The sequence below is a fragment of the Suncus etruscus genome, chromosome 6, assembly GCF_024139225.1.
Source record: "Suncus etruscus isolate mSunEtr1 chromosome 6, mSunEtr1.pri.cur, whole genome shotgun sequence".
Classification (NCBI taxonomy): Eukaryota; Metazoa; Chordata; class Mammalia; order Eulipotyphla; family Soricidae; genus Suncus; species Suncus etruscus.
This window is the reverse complement of record NC_064853.1, coordinates 77,563,124-77,582,240: the sequence shown is the minus strand read 5'-3', so window position 1 is coordinate 77,582,240 and position 19,117 is coordinate 77,563,124. Positions and strand designations below refer to the sequence as shown.

Here is a 19,117-nt window from a genome sequence, read left to right as displayed (position 1 = left end):
CCTTGTATGGGCCTTCGCGCCAAAAGTATGACTGACATCACCTTTGTACTGCCCCCTTCTCCTTCACTATATAAGAAGGAGCTGTAGTCAAATAAAGTTGCCTTTGAGCAGTGAGACGCTGCCTTGGGTCTTTATTATTAACCTCTCTCAGATTTTTACAGGTGTGGTTGTTCTTCTACCCAGCAAAATAGGAGTGCGGTTGTCTGAGAAGTCTTCCCAGCTAATTCCTGCTGGCCGGGCCCCCCTGGGGGGCTTCAGGACCCCGCAACACACTATCACGATAACTTAAAAATGCTTTGTTCTCATTGTCATCATGAGGTCATTTAAATCTCTTGCCACAGATCATGGTTGTTTATGTTCTAAGTTTTTAAAAATATGCCCAGCCCAGAAGCCTCCTGGCAAATGTACAAGAACATTCTTCAGACAATTTTAGCTTCATTTGAGAGCAGTCACTATTTAACTAAAAAGAATGGTGTTTTTTGTTTAGAAAATTTTCAAGTGTATTGCCAAGGGGTGTTGAACTAATTTAAAAAACATCAATAATTCTTCAAGTAGAGGTAAAAAGCTCTTTGAAAGTGAACCATGAACAGAGATGACTCATAACAATAACAGTTTAAGTAGAGTCCATTAAGAATTATTTTGGCAGTTTGCATGCACATAAAAATACTTTTAATATACTTTCAAAATACACTAAAATAAGAATATTCATTATCCCTCCTGACCATATTCATTTAAAATATTTGAAAGACCTTCAAGGGAAAGAACATGAAAATGTAAATAATTATGTACTAAAATTGATTTTGTTTATAAAACAAAATGCATGTTTTAAGATTTCTGACATAGATTGAAACTGGTGCTTCTGATGTAAGTGAGTAGTAATCAGGATTCATTGAGACCATTTATGAACACTTATGACTCAGTCTTTATTTATGGTTATATGTTTAAATAAGACCATGTTGTAATTCCAAAGTAGCTTTTGAAATGAAACGAACAACCACTACCACTGAAGCTCCCAACTTGTGATTTACTTTGGCATAAATGAGCATTTCCATCAACCCGAACAACACCGAAACCAAAGACACCTCTTTAATCAAACTATGAGTGATTCTTAATGGTATGTGAAGGAGACATTTAGTGATAAATCACAGAAATGCTATTACTAATTTCTTGTTCTTAAACTTATATATATATATATATATATATGTAACAATAATCTACAATTATATGTATATGTAAATACCTATGTTACATAGATATTGGGCCATACTGGGCAATATCGGGCCATGTTTGGCGGTGCTCAGTACTCAAGGCTCTGCTCTCAGGGACAACTCCTTCGGTTTCTGGTGAACTGTATGATATGCTGTGAACTGAACAGCGGCCTTCTAAGCAATGCTCAGAGATGCAAGGTCCATTCCTAGCAATATTCAGCCAACCTTTCAAAGCTAGGGTCCTACACTGTAAAGCTGCTATGTCCCAATGGTTCTGGAGGTGGGGGCACTAGGTGATCCTAGGTATACTTGGGGTCATGTGATACCGAGGATTAAAATCAGAGCTGCTGACCCCTGAACTATGCCCCCAGCCCAATAATACTATGTTCTTAGATTCTATCATTTACAACTGTAACTATATTTGTCTGCATAGTTCTTGCTTTTCTACTTTCTTCACAACCATATCCCAGACAATGTTTTGAACCCTGGCATCCCACATGGTCTTCCAAGCCTGCCAGGAGCGACTTCTAAGCGCAGAGCCAGGGGTAACCCCTCAGTGCCGCTGGGTGTGACCCCAAAACAAAATAAAAACAAACAAAACAAAAAGGTAAAAAATAATTCAAATTTGTTCCTAACTTTATAGAAAAGGAGTAGCAACACATGAAATTAAGAAGTATGTACCCTAGGCCTTCCCCCACTATCCATGCGGCTCCTTAGGGAGGGTCTGGGTGGGGCTCTGAGCTTCTGGTCTCCCAGCTTCTTGAAGGATCTCTCCTTCCTGGGAGCCGGGAGTCTAGCAGGAGGAGGTTTGGCAGGCCCCCGCCATGCCGGAGGCCTGCTTGGCCAGGCCTAGGGGGGGTGCGGGACTTGGGTAACCCCAGCACCCCTCTGCCGCCTTGCTCCAGATCTCCAGGGCTTCCCCGGGCCAAACGCCTGGGCAAGCCGGTGAGTTGGGTCCCTTGGTGGAGCTTGAAGGTACCCTAGGCCTTCCCCCACTATCCATGCGGCTCCTTAGGGAGGGTCTGGGTGGGGCTCTGAGCTTCTGGTCTCCCAGCTTCTTGAAGGATCTCTCCTTCCTGGGAGCCGGGAGTCTAGCAGGAGGAGGTTTGGCTGGCACTGGTAAGCTCTGCCCAGTCTACATTTTCAAAATTAAAAAATTAAAAAAAAAAAAAAAAAAGAAGTAAAGTAACAACTAGCCTGGGGAACAATAGTAAAAACCATGAGGTATGAATTAACATGGAAACTAAATCGCTAGAATACTAAATAGAATATTTGCCATGTAGAAACTAAACAATTATGATAAAGAGGGAAAAGTTCAGAATATATATATATATATATATAAGAACATAAATTTGGAACTTTTTCCAGCACAGGATTTAATTTTATATCACCTAAAACATTTAATTTCTGTGAGGAATCCATTGAAATTACAACCAAATTATGTGCTGGATAAATGTTAATGCATTTTGTTCATTATCAAAGTGATTTAAATGTGTAACTACTGTTTACAATTGCACTGCATTTAAATTTCTGACTCTAAGTTCTTCTCAATCACCTCTTCTAGATCTTTAAAATGATGACTTAAATTTGCAAGTAATATTATTGTGAACCAAGCTGTAGTTGCATCTTAGAATCAAAAATTCTTAAAAAACTAACTCCAACTACAGGACATTTGAACTGCATTAAGGAGCTATTGTTTTGTTTGTCTACAATTTGTATGTTTTCTCTGTCTTTCACGTTGTCAGCAATCAAATGTATATAATTCCAACTTGTCCTAGAGACTAGCAGACTAAAGCTCTAGCCAAGTCTGGTAAAGCCATTATGCTATTTAATTTATGCCAAAGAGAATTAAAGAACTACTTGTTCTATGCTTATTTTTACACATAATATTTACAAAGTATAAAATGAATGTTAAAAATTGCTAAGATAAAAAGAAATAAAAGAAAAAATTGTAGGGCAGTCACCATAACAAAGCTCAAATAGAAATGTTTAATCAAGTTTAGAAGCAGAAAGTTTTTCCTGTGTATATACATACTAACCTAGAATGTCTATTAAAATCTTGGTTTTTGAAATGATTTGGTAGCCAAGAAAGTAAATAAAATCTGGAGCCTAACTAAAGGCCTTATAGAAAGCTAGAATCCTTAAGACTGCTCCCCACAGGTGCTGTTCTTTTTAAATCACCTCGCAAACAAAATCCACACTGGTTTGGACTTTGGCTATAGATAAAATAAAGCAAAAGCAAAACTTTCCCCAGAGATTTCATAAGTCCACAAATTATAAGTGTGTGTCTAGAATTTACACTATCTGTCTGACCTCAAACAATTCAAATAACACCTGGTTTCAAATGGTCTTAGATCAGAACTGCTCTTAGACACCTGGTGAATATTCAGTATTGTCTTTGACCCAGGTCTCTGAGAATTCCCATCTGAGATGTGCTAACTCCCTAACTATATAAGAACTGAAATCTTGTCATATCCTAATGCAACAATATGATTTGCCATAGATAATCATACTGAAAGAACACATATATCCAATAAGAGAATGAAGACAGAAACTGATGAGTTATATACAAACAATATACAGACATATACAATTATAGATATATCTCAGTATCTAATATATGTTAAAACTATATAATATATATTAACTCACACTTCCTTCCATATGTTAACATTCTTACCAACTTAAATAACACATCACAAAATACATCTACTTAAAATATGTACAGACATTGAGTATTTCATTGGTACACACCAATTCAATTTTCAAAAATCCCCCCACTCTTTTCATAACCCCTGCAGAACCATTTTTCTTTTCTCTACAACAATGACTATATTTCCAATCTCCATAGTTTTCTGCTCTGGCTATTTCATATAAAATATGTGGTTAGGTTCAATATTAGTATTTGGAAGTCCTAGGTATAGCAATTAAGTAAGAATGAGTAAAGATGACTTAAACTAGAAAAGAAAAAAAATCAAATTATCACATAATTACAATGAACATAATATACACAAAATTCTGACGACTGTATTCCAAATACCTAGAAACAAGGGTCTAAAATCAATACTCTAAAATACAGTATCTTTATATGGAACAATGATATAAAAGAAAAATACAATTTAAAAAGTTCCATTTTTAAATATTAAAAAAATCACATACTTAGGGATCAAAAAAAGAGTAAAAAAACTCACTATTCAAAAAAAAGGATATATCTATCTATCTATCTATATAGATATATTAGGAAATGAAAAATATATCCCACATTTAAGGATTGGAAGAATTAGCATTGTTAAATAGTCATCTTATACAACACTATACATATTATAGTGTAATCCAAAAAAATTCCAATGACATTCTGCAATGGCACAGAATACATACTTTCTACATAATGAAAAAAATCCCTCTAAAAATAGCAAAAGCAATTCTGAGAAAAAAAGGAGGCACTGTAGTCCCTGACTTTAAACTATACCATGGAGGCTACAGTAATTGAATGTGCTGTACTAGAATAAGGAATTTCTTAAATCAACGGAACAGAATTGACAGCCAGAAATAAACTCTGAGATGTATGAATCATTAAAATAGAGGGAGGAGAGGCTATACAACAAACAATACTCGCAAAACTGGTCAGCCCATAAAAATGAACAGATAAGAAAATGACCTGCTTCCTTCCATATGTGGGACCACTCATTCAGGACTGGGAAGAAAACTCAGGAACTAAAGGGGCACATGTACTGCATGTGCTGGTACCTGAACTCAAACCTTATAACTACATGGCCCTTTAACACTACCGAGTACCACCTGGAGGCCCCCGTAAATCAGCAGGGTGGCTTTAGTGGTCTTTGACACCCCAGGGTCCAAGTAGATCTACATCCTCAAATCACAGCACTGATACTGCCTGGTTTGGCTGACAAAGAGTTGACAGTTGCCCCAGGCCTCTGAATATCAACTGCACGCATGATAGCATGTATTCAGGAATCACTCCTGGCAGGGCCCTCCCTAAAACACTGCAATATACTTTTAGTGACAAACTGACTATTTTAAGAAAAAGCTAAGTCCTAAGCATACAGATTTCCTTAAAACAATTCTTAGGTTAGTAGATGCCTTGAAAGTTCATGCTTCAATTTACCGTTAAGGGGCCTAATTCCCAATACCAAATTATTGGTACTCATCTTTTGTACCAAATTTCAAGTTTCTGCCAAATGCCAAGTTACTTATTTGGGGAAGGGGTTCAGTGTTTGTGCTACAAATGGTTGTGCTCAGGGGATATTCCTGGTTCAGGAGTGAGCTCTGGTGGTGCTGAGGGTGTGAGCATATGTAGTGCAGGGACTTGAACCAGGTAGGGTAGGCAAAACACAAGGCAAGGATCTTACTTCCTGTTTTGTCTCTCCACCCCTATGTCCAATGAGTTGAATTTTCCATGTCACTGTCTGAATGAAGTGAATACCATATTTAATCTAATAACAGCTCATCTAAGTAGGTGCCAATCTCCCCCCCTCAATGAAAGCAACCAGGAGGGAGAAAAGCATCCTGATGCTCTTTCTACCTCACCAAACAAACAAACAAACAAGGAAAAAAATAGGATTCTGCCTATCATTTACTATTTCAAATTTGACATATTTTACTAACTGTATCTTGGACAGCAAAGCTGAAAATTATATTAAAGTCAGTAGAAAATGTTGATAGTAGTTTAACCAAAAAGGCAACAAGGCCTCTTAGGGGAAGAAAAAAACTTTTATTATTCTATATGTAGTAACCTTTTAACATATTACATATTTACCATAATCTATTAATCTCAATTAAGACTGAAATTATAAGTACACTTGTGTTCTACTACGGGTCGTATTATATATGTGTTGGAGGGAGAGAAAAAGTGTTTTCTTTATCCTGTGAATTTTTATATGTATGTGGAGTTTATTTTTTCAGCTTTTCATTTTCTGTTACTTTTACAACTGTGTTTATAATACTAATGCAAAGGCAACAGTTCAAAGGTCTTCTAGTGCTCCATAAATAAAATTGAGATATCATTTTGTTTGTCATATTGCAGAGACCAGGTATAGGCATGGCGGATCCTCAGCAAAGAGGTGACCCATTAGTAGTCCCAGGTCTAAGTGGCACTGCATTCCAGGTCCTAGCACTGAGCCAAATGGAAATGCCAAGGATCACCAGGAGTGGACCCTGGGTACTCCACTCCTTAAGTAAAGTCCTAACCTTACTCCCTGTCCCCTGCCCCGCCTCCCCACACCAAAGAGAAAAGTTAGAAAAATTTTCATTGTACTTCAATATACTGAACAGTCCTATAGCTGCATTAAGTTTTGTATAAGACCCATAAAAAGTACTTACAGGGTAGCCTTTATGTGGCTTCAAAACTGAGTTCTATTTGAAACTAGTTTTGATTTTGTGCATAATTTTACCAGTAGTTCTGAGCATTCATAAATAAAGATGTTTCTACTTAGCACCATGAAGACTTTTACAGGATCTATGACAACTATATGAAGATATACTAATTAGAATTTATCCCTAAGAAAATCAATATGAAGTTATGCTATTTGTAATAGTAAAATACCTATAGTATAAAAGGACTGTTAACATAAATATGTCAGAAACAATTAAGAGTTAATAATGATAGTACAAAGTACTAAGAAACATGTAAAAATAAGTATGAAAACAGTAAAAACAATGTAAAATGGGAGTACAATAAAATTAAGTATATTTATTTGTATTTTTTTGTTTGTTTTTGGGCTATACTTGGCAGCGTTCAGGGGTTACTCCTGGCTCTGTGTTCAGAAATCGCTCTTGGTGGGGCCAGAGTGATAGCACAGAGGTAAGGCGTTTGCCTTGCATTCGGTCAACACAGGACAGACCCTGGTTCGAACCCAGAATCCCATATGGTTCCCCGAGCCTGCCAGGAGCAACTTCTGAGCACCTGACCCTTGAGCGTCACCAGGTGTGACCCAAAAACAAAACAAACAAACAAAAAATCGCTCCTAGCAGGCTCAGGGGACCATATGCCGAGGATCAAACTCAGGTCTGTCCTGGGTCGGATGCATGCAAGGCAAATGCCCTTCTGCTGTGCTATCACTCTGTACCCAGTATATTTATTTGTAGAAGAGAATATGTAAAGATGAAGAGATAACTCACACGCAGTACACTTATACAAGGAAATATCATTCAGCATTTGAAAAACCGCTAGAGGTTGTAGAGATAGCACAGAGCGAAGGGCAGAGCACTTGCCTTACACATAGTTGAGTCAGGATTGTCATCAGCATCATACATGATTCCCTCAGCCTTATCAGAAATAATTCCTGATTGCAAAGCCTGAAGAATTTACTGTATGCTGGGTGTAGCTCCAAAACAAAAATCAACCACCAAAAAGAAAGGGGGAATCATGACATATGCTACAACATAGATGAACCTGAGAACCTGTTACTAAATGAACTACATCAGTCACATCAAGACAAACACTACAACTTAATTTAGACGAGGGAGAGATCATCACAAAGCCAGAAAGTACAATGGTTGCTGCCAGGGGCAGAGTTATTATTTAGTGGCACATAAAGATTTGGGTTTTTAAAGAAAAAATTCAAAGAAATGATGATGGCTATACAATATGAATATACTTAATACCACTTACTGGCACATATAAAAATGGTTAAAATGTTAAGTATTGTTATGTATTATATCACATACACACAACCTGGAGAAAAATGAATGCATTATAGAAGTAAACTTAATAGTTATATGAGTTTAGTTTTAGAAAGAATGACGATAACGAAATTGCTCAACGAAATTGAGTGAATCCTGACAAAATAAACATATGGAACATGTGGAAAAAAATGCTAGTTTGCCATCCTGGAAGTTAGCATATAGACTGATGACGTGGGACCAAACTTAAATAGAAAGGCAAAAGTTATGCTTTCAAGACCAAAGAATTCATGACTTCAAACGAATCAACATAGCTGTGGGCTGTGGGAAAACAGTACATGCAACAAGCTCTCTTGAACTAACTTTAAGCAGATTGTAAATCTAAGACAATAAAAAAAAAAAAAAGTACTACTATCTGGAAATACAGATGCAAAGAGGACAACTGTCATGATACATATGGAGAAAGAACCACATTAATAGAATCTTCTTAGGTGTTTACAATTGAAGGCAATCTTGATTTACATAATCGTACTTAATTAGGATCCTCTGAGAGTAAAAAAATAAGACAATCTGAAACTGTTAAAAGTATGATGATTATACTATCTGGAATAATACAAATACCTTTAGTCTTTGCTTTAAGTTAAAAAATAAAACCTGGGGCCGGAGAGATAGCATGGAGGTAAGGCGTTTGCCTTTCATGCAGGAGGTCATCGGTTTGAATCCTGGCGCCCCATATGGTCCCCGGTGCCTGCCAGGAGCTATTTCTGAGCAGAGAGCCAGGAGTGACCCCTGAGCACCGCCGGGTGTGGCCCAAAAAGCCAAATAAATAAATAAATAAATAAATAAATAAATAAATAAATAAATAAATAAATAAATAAATAAAACCTGTTCAGCCAGATGCTTCTGTTACCTAGGAATTAAGTGCTGAACCATAAAAACAAGTGGGGAGAGTTATTCAAATTTTGCCACACAATTCTGATTAAAAATCAAGTCACTTTTACAAAGAAGTATCAGCAACTCAATGATTTTATAAAGTACCTTTAAAATTTTGGCTTGTTTCTTCCTATTCAGATTCCTATCCAAAAAGAAGTCATGTTTTTGCCTATCAATTTTATATTCTTATATTGCACACACAGGTGAAATAAACTTGTCTCTTCCTAACTTTGCTTCAGTGCAGAAATTTTTCTTCATAGTGTTACTGCTTTAAAAAAGTCTTTCTTTTTGGTTTTTGAGCCACAACTAGCTGTGCTCAGTGGTTATTCCTGACTGTGTGGGTTTTCAAAAACATGTATTTTTTTCCTATGTGGTCTCCCCTTTCATCCTACCTACTGGTTTTATTTGCCGCTTCTGTTTTTATTCCACTTTTACATGTTATCTGATATTGCTTACTTGTGATTTTTTTTCCTTATAAAAAACTCTATTACTATAAACTTTCTTCTTCTTCTTCTTTTTTTTTTTTTTTTTTTTTTTTTTTGGTTTTTGGGCCACACCCGGCATTGCTCAGGGGTTACTCCTGGCTGTCTGCTCAGAAATAGCTCCTGGCAGGCACGGGAGACCATATGGGACACTAGGATTTGAACCAACCACCTTTGGTCCTGGATCGGCTGTTTGCAAGGCAAACGCCACTGTGCTATCTCTCCAGGCCCAAACTTTCTTCTTTGTACTACTTTTAATGCATCCCACAGATTCTGATAACTATTTGAAGATACCTGTTTCATTCTTCCTGTGCATATTTTAAATTTCTACTTTAATATTTTTAACCCAGGAATTACTGAGAGACACTGTTTAGTCTCCACAAGTTTTTTTCTTTTTTTTTAAGCAAAAATATTTTTTATGATGGAGTTCTAATCTTATATCCTCATGATCAGAAAAAGTACTTAGCATGATTTCAAGCTTCAAAAGTTTGATACTTTGTGCATCAGGAACTGGTCAATCCTTGTGCAATTAAAAAAATAATTTCATTTTAAGGGTCAACTCATATAAACATCAATTAAACTCAATTGTTCTACTTCATTATGCAATGCTGTTATTTCCTTATTGATTCTGTTTAGTTTATCTACACAGTTAAGTGGACTAAAAAATCTTTAATATAACTATACTGTTATTATTGCTCAATAAACATATAGTTTCTTCTTAATTATGTATATATGTGTATATATTCATTCTTTTCTTCAAGGGTAAGCTCTTGATTTATCAAGTCCTTAATATTTTCATACAAAGCAGGTAGTCCAGCTGCCTTGGGCATCTCGAAGGCCCCTATACCTGTTCTCTTTAAAGTTACCATTTACTTGTAGGATTTTTCTTCATCTTTTCATTTTAAGATTCCATTTATCTTAAGGAATACAATGTGGCTGCAAAATGGTGATTTTTATTTTCTAACACTATGACTTTTAATTGGGAAATACAGGCATCACCAATTAAGTTAATTACTGAAACAAGTATTTATTACTACTTTATCTTTTTTTTTAATTTTTTGGTTTTTGGGTCACACTCGGTGACAGGGGTTTACTCCTGGCTATGCGCTCAGAAATCGCTCCTGGCTTGGGGGACCATCTGGGACACCTGGGACTGAACCCAGGTTGATCCTGGTTTAACCACATGCAAGGCAAGCGACTTTCTGCTGTGCTATTGCTCCGGCTTCTACTACTTTATCATTTTATAGATATATTCCTGTTTTGTGCTGTTCTTTCTTTTTTATTTATTTTTTTTCCTCTGGTACTTTAATATCACTTACGGTGTTATTTCGCTCTTGGTGTCTTATGTTTTTGTCTACACATTTTAAAAATGCCCTAAGGTTTCCATGTAAGGTTCTGTACTGGTAGGTCAAAATTTTACTACTCTTCCTTCTGCAACCACATTGTAAATTTTGCTGTCTTGTTACTGGAGGTGAACTTTCTTTCCATTTTATGAGACCCTTTAATCTTTCTTGCAAGACGAATTTGGCAGTGATGAACTACTTTGGCTTTTGATTATCTATGAACTTCTTAATCCTTCCTATTAACCAAAGTGACAGTCTTGCAGAATAGGGTGTTTGTAGTTGAAAATTGTTTTCCTTCAGAAGTTCTCCTATCATTTGCCACTCTCTTCTATGTATTTATTACATGGTTCTGGAAAAGTCTACACCTAATTCTGTGGATTTCTTTACATGTCGTTTCCCTAGGTGCTTATAGTATCATATTTTAATTATACCTTGAGGCATTTCTGGGTTTGCCTTAATCAGAATGACTTGGATCTTTGGTTTTAAAGTTTAGTTCCTTTCTCAAATTAGGAAAGTTCTTGGCTACTGTTTCTTCAAATGTTGACCTTTTCTTCCCTTGAAGCATGGATATTGTCTCATATTGTCTTACAGTTATGTATTTTCCAACTTATAAACAATTCCTATGAATTGTAAAATCCCTTTAACAATATTTAACTTGACTATTATCTATTATCCAACTGTTGTGGTCTTTAAAAAATTTGTATTTGTTATAAACATCATATTGTTTGTCCACTGTTTTCCTAATTTCATTTAATATCGTTATAATTTTTTTTGGGTGGGGGGCCACACTTGGCAGTGCTCAGGGGTTACTCCTGGTTCTGCGCTCATAAATCCTTCCTGGCAGGCCTGGGGATCATATGGGATGCCGGCATTCGAACCACTGTCAGTTCTGGTTCACCCGCTTGCAAGGCAAAACGCTCTACAGCTGTGCTATCTCTCTGGCCCTATTATAATTGCTTTAACTCTTTTTCAGGCAGGCTACTTACAATTCTACTTAGTTTGAAAATTTCCCTGAGTTTTACTTCTGCTCCATCATTACTGGCAAAGTAATTTTTCAGTTTAGTTTTGAAAGAAAAAATTTTTAGAGAAGCACTTTTATTATTAAAAAATCATTTCTAGGGGCCAGAGAGATAGTGTATGCCTTGCATGCAGTCGATCCAGGATGGATGGTATATCCCGGCATCCTACATGGTCCCCTATGCCTGCCAGCAGCAATATCTGAGCGCACAGCCAAGAATAATCCCTGAGCATTGCTGGATGTGACCCAAAAACCTAACCAAACCAAACCAAAAAATAATTTCTAAAACAATTCAGCAAATACTGCGCTATTGCTCCAGACCCCCTTTATTTAACTTTTTAAAAACTTTTGGGCTACATCTGGAGCTGCTCACGGTTTACTTCTGGCTTTGAGCTCAGAAAGCCCTCCTGGTAGCTTAGGGGACTCTAAGGGGAGCCGGAGATGAAACTCAGGTTGGCTGCATTCATGGCAAGTGTCTTACAAACTGTACTATTTTTCTATAGCTGTTTTAAAAGAAATTGATCCTGTATTGGAAAAAAACTATAAAGAATATTATAGAGTGTTGGGAGCAGGGGAAACACAATACTTTTAGAAAATCTGAGAAATTAGACTTTTACCATATCAATTATTTCCTTAGTGTGATGATGTCATTGAGATTGGATAAAATAATTATTTATGAAAGTTTAATGTTGTGTATTGTTGAGCTGAAATTGAATGATGCTACAAATTTCTGTTAAAGACTTTAGAAATATTGTATAGTTTTCTCCAATTCTACTCTTCTTTCTCAATCTATTTTGTACCTAAATTAGTCTCAGTCCCTCCTCATTCTACCAAAACTGTTCAAAATCACTGTTAATCTTGTTCAATACAACTGTCATTCTCTGCACAGTAATAACCTTTCTCAATGAAATGTTTTCCTCACTTGGTTGTCTAGATATTACACAACTCTAATTTTCCCCTACATCTGGTAACTTCTTCCAGTTGCTTTTGCCTCAACCTAACTGCCAAAGTGAGTCAGGAATCAGTTCTTTAATTTTTTGTTTTGGGTCACACCCGGCGATGCTCGGGGTTACTCCTGGCTCTGCACTCAGAAATGGCTTCCATCAGGCTGGGGGGGAACCATATGGGATAATGGGATTTGAACCACAATCTGTCCTGGGTTGGCTGCATGTAAGGCAAATGCCCTACCATGGTGCTATCTCTCCGGCCAGTTCTTTATTTTTTTAAATAGTTGTTTATTTTTTAACTCTCTTCAGTGAAGTGACCAAAATTTCTCTATCAGCTTACCTGAATATTCAAACCAAAAGTCAGGGTCCCCTGGGCATGTCCACATTAATGTCTACTTGGATGTGAACAAAAGACAATCATTAAGGTCTCTTACAACCTTGAGATAATCCTGCAAATCATCTCTTCCTTCTCAGCAAATATGTAATCAGCATCCAAGTTAAAGAAAAATCAACGAACATTTAATAGTCATCTAATGCTTACCTGGAACCCACTTAATTTCCATTTCCATGTCATTTTCTTTCCCTTTCTTTTCTTTCTCTTGTATAGCTTGCAAGAGCTGCCTGTATTTAGCAATTTGTTCTTCATCATCCTTCTGAGTTTTCTTTGATTTTCCATCTTCTACAGTGGGTCCATTATCATCTAATAAAAAATAATTTCATGTAATATAAGAAATAATTCTATTGAACTCTGATATTGATATTTTACATTAACACCATAGTATTTAAATCAGTTGCAATAGAAGTACAATCATTGATATATACTTGGAGATACCCTACCACCACCATCATAATTTATGTCTTGGGACCATCCCCAGCTATATACAGGCTTTACTTTTGGCTCTGTGTGCTGTGATCACTCTTGGTGGTACTTAGAAAATGATTATGTGATGCCAGAGATAGAACCCTACCTCTCCATCTCTGCATCTCTTTTTATTAAAATTCATGTTGCAAAATAATTGTACAGTTATGCAATATCTTCATATATCTCTTATTTTTCAAAAAGAAACATGGCTTGGATGGCCTTTCAGTTTTCTTTATGTCCTGTATCCTCTAAAATAGAATACTGTTGAGTACTGTTGAATGGAAGCTAAGAACTGTAAGGATACATTTGACAAATGAATTTATCTGTTGATGTTGAAGAGACAGAGGAAACTATTGGTCATCCAAAACAAAGAATGAGTACTTTCATTTCATGGGAAGCAGGCACACTCACTCTTAAGTTGTCATCAATATTAAGAAGAAAAAATGAGGGCCGGAGAGATAGCATGGAGGTAAAGCATTTGCCTTTCATGCAGAAGGTCACTGGTTCGAATCCGGGCATCCCATATGGTCCCCGTGCCTGCCAGGAGTGATTTCTGAGTGTGGAGCCAAGAGTAACCCGCCTAAGCGCTGCCGGGTGGGACCCAAAAACAAAAAACAAAAAACAAAAAAAAACAAAAAAAAAAAAAAGGAAGAAGAAAAAAATGAGCAAATTAGATGTTTTAATTTCTTTCTGAGGAAAAAAATTCAATTCCCTATTTTATTTCTAAAAATCATTTTACTATTTCATAGTTTAACCCTAAAATAATTAGAATACAAAAAATAGTATTACATTCATGGGTAAGAAAAACTAAAGAAAACTCATATGTGGAAAGTTTGCTTGCTTTGTAATTCCACTACAATTCTCCAAGTCAGAAACATAAATTAAGAACCTGTGTTTAATATAAAACATAACAATTTACTGAATTGACTAAATGTCCCATTTAAAAGAAAATTTAGAAGAGGCAGATGAAGACCCTCTTTTTATGAGCTATGGATAGTCACTGAAAATGTCTACCATTAAACATTTAGCTATGAAACATTAATATTAAGACTTTTTTACCTTTCGGTTAAAAAGGTGATATGGAAAGAAAATCAGTAAGTAAATGTTTTTTATATTTTCTTTATGAATAAAAAGTAATTTAGGACATTTTTTCCATCCTATCACATTTTTACATTTTCACTCAAACAGCTGAAATTCATTTTTTTTCTGTTTGTGCTTTGTGCCACAATACTATGTTGGATGGAATTCTGTCATGTATCCCGTAATTCAATGAATAAAACATCAGGAACACATTAACAAAATGGCAATGTATTTCTTTCTATTAAAAGCTTACTTCTGAAAACATAATTAGAAGCAAGTTCCTTCCAGGTTGAAATTTTAGTGGTAAGATTCTGATGGCCTACTTTAAATTGATTTTTTTTCCAGTGCTAAAACTTTACATTCTGAAGCTCTAAAATATGGTATAATTTATGTAGCTGTTTTTTTCCCCCCAATTTAAGAACAAATTCTATAAAAGTCTTAATTTTATAAAGAAATGAAAAATAATTCAGCACAGGGTCCGGAAAGATAGCATGGAGGTAGCATGTTTGCCTTGCATGCAGAAGGACGACGGTTCAAATCCCGGCATCCCATATGGTTCCCAGAGCCTGGCAGGAGCTATTCCTGAGCAGATAGCCAGGAGTAACCCCTGAGCACTGCCGGGTGAAAAACAAAACAAACAAACAAATACAAGGTATCCAATTTTTATAATGTACCCACCAGAGTTAATGCTATATATTAAAATAAATCTTTATCAATTAAAATATTGAAAAAAATGCATGTTTGAAAAAACTTAATTATAAAGGCAAAAACTCATCAGTTCTTTGCTGTAAAATAAAATGTTTTATGAGGTAATATTCTGAAGTTCAATTTTTTTGGGGCCACACCCTTTGATGCTCAGGGGTTACTCCTGGCTAAGTGGTCAGAAATTGCCCCTGGCTTGGGGGGACCATATGGGACGCCGGGGGATCGAACCACGGTCCTTCCTTGGCTAGCACTTGCAAGACAGACACCTTACCTCTAGCAGCACCTCTCCGGCCCCAATATTTTATGCATTTTTATATACATTATCTGAATCATTTCAATAGTGAGCTAGGTGCTAAATATTACTTATTTCATAGCTATGAAATAAAAGATTTAAGACTTAGGCTATATGTGCAGCGAAATCAGGATTTATAACTAGGACACATGATCTTAAATTTATAGTAAAAAAAAAAAAATCAATGCTTATTTTTCACAATACCAGCTCTCCAAATATCAATGAAAATCTAAGCCAAACACCCCAAACCAAAGAAACTAAACCGAAAAATTCAAACCCAATCTTCAAAAGAACACAGAATATTCTCTATTTTATTTGATTTTAGGTTAGTAGCACAGAGGTGTTTGCCTTGCAAGCAGCCGATCCAGGACCAAAGGTTGGTTCAAATCCCGGTGTCCCATATGGTCCCCCGTGCCTGCCAGGAGCTATTTCTGAGCAGACAGCCAGGAGTAACCCCTGAGCACCGCCGGGTGTGTCCCAAAAACAAAACAAAAACAAAACAAACACACCAGAATGTTTAAGAAAGGGCTAACTGATGAGCTGAAGATATTTGCTGCCCTACAATAGGTAGGGCATTTGCTTGGCATCTGGCCAACCTGGGTTCCATCCTCAGCACCACCCTGCAAGCCCTACCGTGTATTCCTAAATACAGAGCCAGGTATGACTACTGAGCACAGTAGGGTATGGTCCCTCACCCCCAAATAAGACAAACATATCTGACTGTTCTGAGTATACTAGAAATAAAATGGTTACTCAACTGATATGAATCCCACAAATAATGACTATAAAAATGATTAAAAATATAATAAAATGCAAAAGTCACTGGAGCATTAAGAAATGTAAGAGTTTTTTGTGTCTAATATAACACTACATTTTCAGACTATTAAATCCCTGATAGAACTTTATGAAAAAGGTTAAAAAATATAGCAGTCTTGTCAGTAGTCTAAAAGAAATTACAGAACATACACCTTTAAACAGTTATTGTTTAATGGTCTATAAGACAGGAAAGGGACCTTAATATAATGATAGAGGAAAATAATCACTCTGGACCAAAGCTGGGAGCTGAAAGGAAAAAAAAAGCAAAAAGTATACCAAAGAGGCAGGCCGGTGGGGGAGAGATGTAGGAGGTAAATGGGATATTGGTGGAGGAAAGTGGAGAAATAGGTACTTAAATACTGTATGCCTAAACTCAATCATGAATAATTTTGTAACTGTGTAATCAAATCAGTGATTTAATTTTAAAATAGTTTGAGTCCTATAACAACACTATAAAACGATTTTAGCATTTAATTTGAACTTTACATCATAAAGGCAATATAAATGCAAAAGGAAAAATCTTTTATAAGCATAGTACATAGCCAAAAATAAAAAATAAAAAGAACCACTATTGAAAAGTTAAGCTATATGGGGCTAGAGCAGTAGTTGAGTGGGCAGGGTGCTTGCTTTGCACATGGCCACCTAGGTTCAATATAGGCATCCCATATGGTCCTCAGAGCCCTCCAGGAGTAACCCCCGAATGCAAGGCCTGGAGTAAACCACGAGAACTCCCAAGTGTGGTTCCAAAACAGAAAATATCAAATTAGGACATCATAATTTACAGTATTAATAAAAATGTTTTAGGCTTACAATACAGAACCACTACCATTACCAGAGTACTAATATCCCTACACCATTGTCAATGGGTCCCTTTCCTGGTCTATACTGAGACAGCTTCAGTTCTATTGGTAGTTTCTTGGGGTTTCTTTTTCATTGCCCACAATCTACTAGGTGTGACCACCCTGTATCTGTTATTTTCCTACTGACTCAGTTCAGTAATATACCTTCCAACTCCATCCAGACTAGCAAAATATAAAAATTTTACCATGAATATGTTCTGAATACTAAATGTTTTCCCTATACCTGATTATAGAATCATTATGATTTTTTTTTGTTTGTTTTTTTTTGGGTCACACCCGGCTGCGCTCAGGGGTTACTCCTGGCTCTATGCTCAGAAATTGCTCCTGGCAGGCTCGAGGGACCATAGGGGATGCCAGGATTTGAACAACCGTCCTTCTGTATGCAAGGACTACCTCCATGCTATCTCTTTGGCCCCCAATGATTTTTCCTTTTATTGATAAACGACATTCTTGAATCTGTGACCTAAATCCCACTTGACTATGGTATATGAGATATTTAATAGATTAAATATGGCTCACCAAGATTTTATTTTATATCATCACCAATTATATTCCTAAGGGAAACTGGTTTGTAATTGTCTTTTATAGTGACAGTGCTTTTAGTATCAAGTCATATTGGCGTCAGTCAAAATGTCAGAAAGAATTCTTTTTTTTTTTTTTTTTTTTTTTGGGTCACACCTGGCAGTGCTCAGGGGTTATTCCTGGCTCCAGGCTCAGAAATTGCTCCTGGCAGGCACAGGGGACCATATGGGGCGCCGGGATTCGAACCGATGACCTCCTGCATGAAAGGCAAACGCCTTACCTCCATGCTATCTCTCCGGCCCCAGAAAGAATTCTTATTTTTTCAACTTTCTAAATAGATAAAGAAGAATCAAGGATCGGTAGTAGGTACTCTGAAAGTTTGGAAGAAATGACCAGTGACTCTTTGGCTGCGGCTTTTGTATTTGAAGGATTTATTTTTAATATTGTATTTTTTGTGCTAGGAATTGGGTGTTCCAATTTTGCACTTCCACCCAAATCTTGTGAGTTTATAAGATTCTAAAAATATCCAACTCAGGTTCTCCAATTAACAGATATAAAGCTATCCACAGTAATCCTGTATGTCTTCGGTGTGATTTAACCTCTTCTTTCATTTGTTATTCAAATGATGAATTTTCATTTTTAATCATTCTAACTTAGGGCTTGCTTGTCAATGTTTCTTGTTTTAATAAAAGATTGATTTTGGTTTTATTTAACTGGTGCATAATTTTTCCTATTTAATTTTAAATAATATTGTTGTAGTCATAACATTTGTTTATAATCTTGATTAGTTACCACACCTCATCACCATCAAAGTGCCCAAAACCCTGTACCAAAGTCCTTATGTTATTTCTCATTTAGTATTTCCCTTTCTAATTTTTTTGGAATTCTTCTGTTCTTTTTCAAGTTTCTTGAGACATAAAGTAAGGCTATTTATTTGAATTTTTTTCTTATTTCCTGATAAATGTTGTATTATTGTTCTCTTATCTAGTATTTTTTTTTTTTTTTTGGTTTTTGGACCACACCCGGCGATGCTCAGGGCTTACTCCTGGCTGTCTGCTCAGAAATAGCTCCTGGCAGGCATGGGGGACCATATGGGACACCGGGATTCGAACCAACCACTTTTGGTCCTGTGCTATCTTTCCGGGCCCTCTTATCTAGTATTTATTGTATCTCAGATGTTCATATAGTAAGTGTCAAATTCTCATTAGTTTCCAGGACATTTTTATTTCTTCTTTCATTTTTCTCTTTGATCCAACAGTCATTCAGTAGTTTAGTTTCTAAAGTTTATTCCAGCTTTTTGTGATTTATATCTATGGTAAAAGCACTTAGTCTGAGATAGTACTTGACATGATTTCTAACTTTTTTTTATTTCATGGAGACATATGTGTGCACAGAGTCTATCCTGGA

At 36.2% G+C, this 19,117-nt stretch overlaps 1 protein-coding gene across 1 annotated transcript in view; it reads right to left on the bottom strand.

Moving 5' to 3' along the window:
• ESF1 (ESF1 nucleolar pre-rRNA processing protein homolog) overlaps positions 1 to 19,117 on the bottom strand; it is a 67,195-nt gene that overhangs the window by 29,834 nt on the left and 18,244 nt on the right. The window contains exon 8 of the mRNA XM_049774377.1: positions 13,115 to 13,273. Coding sequence (XP_049630334.1) covers positions 13,115 to 13,273 — 159 coding nt within the window. The remainder of the gene's footprint in view (positions 1 to 13,114; positions 13,274 to 19,117) is intronic.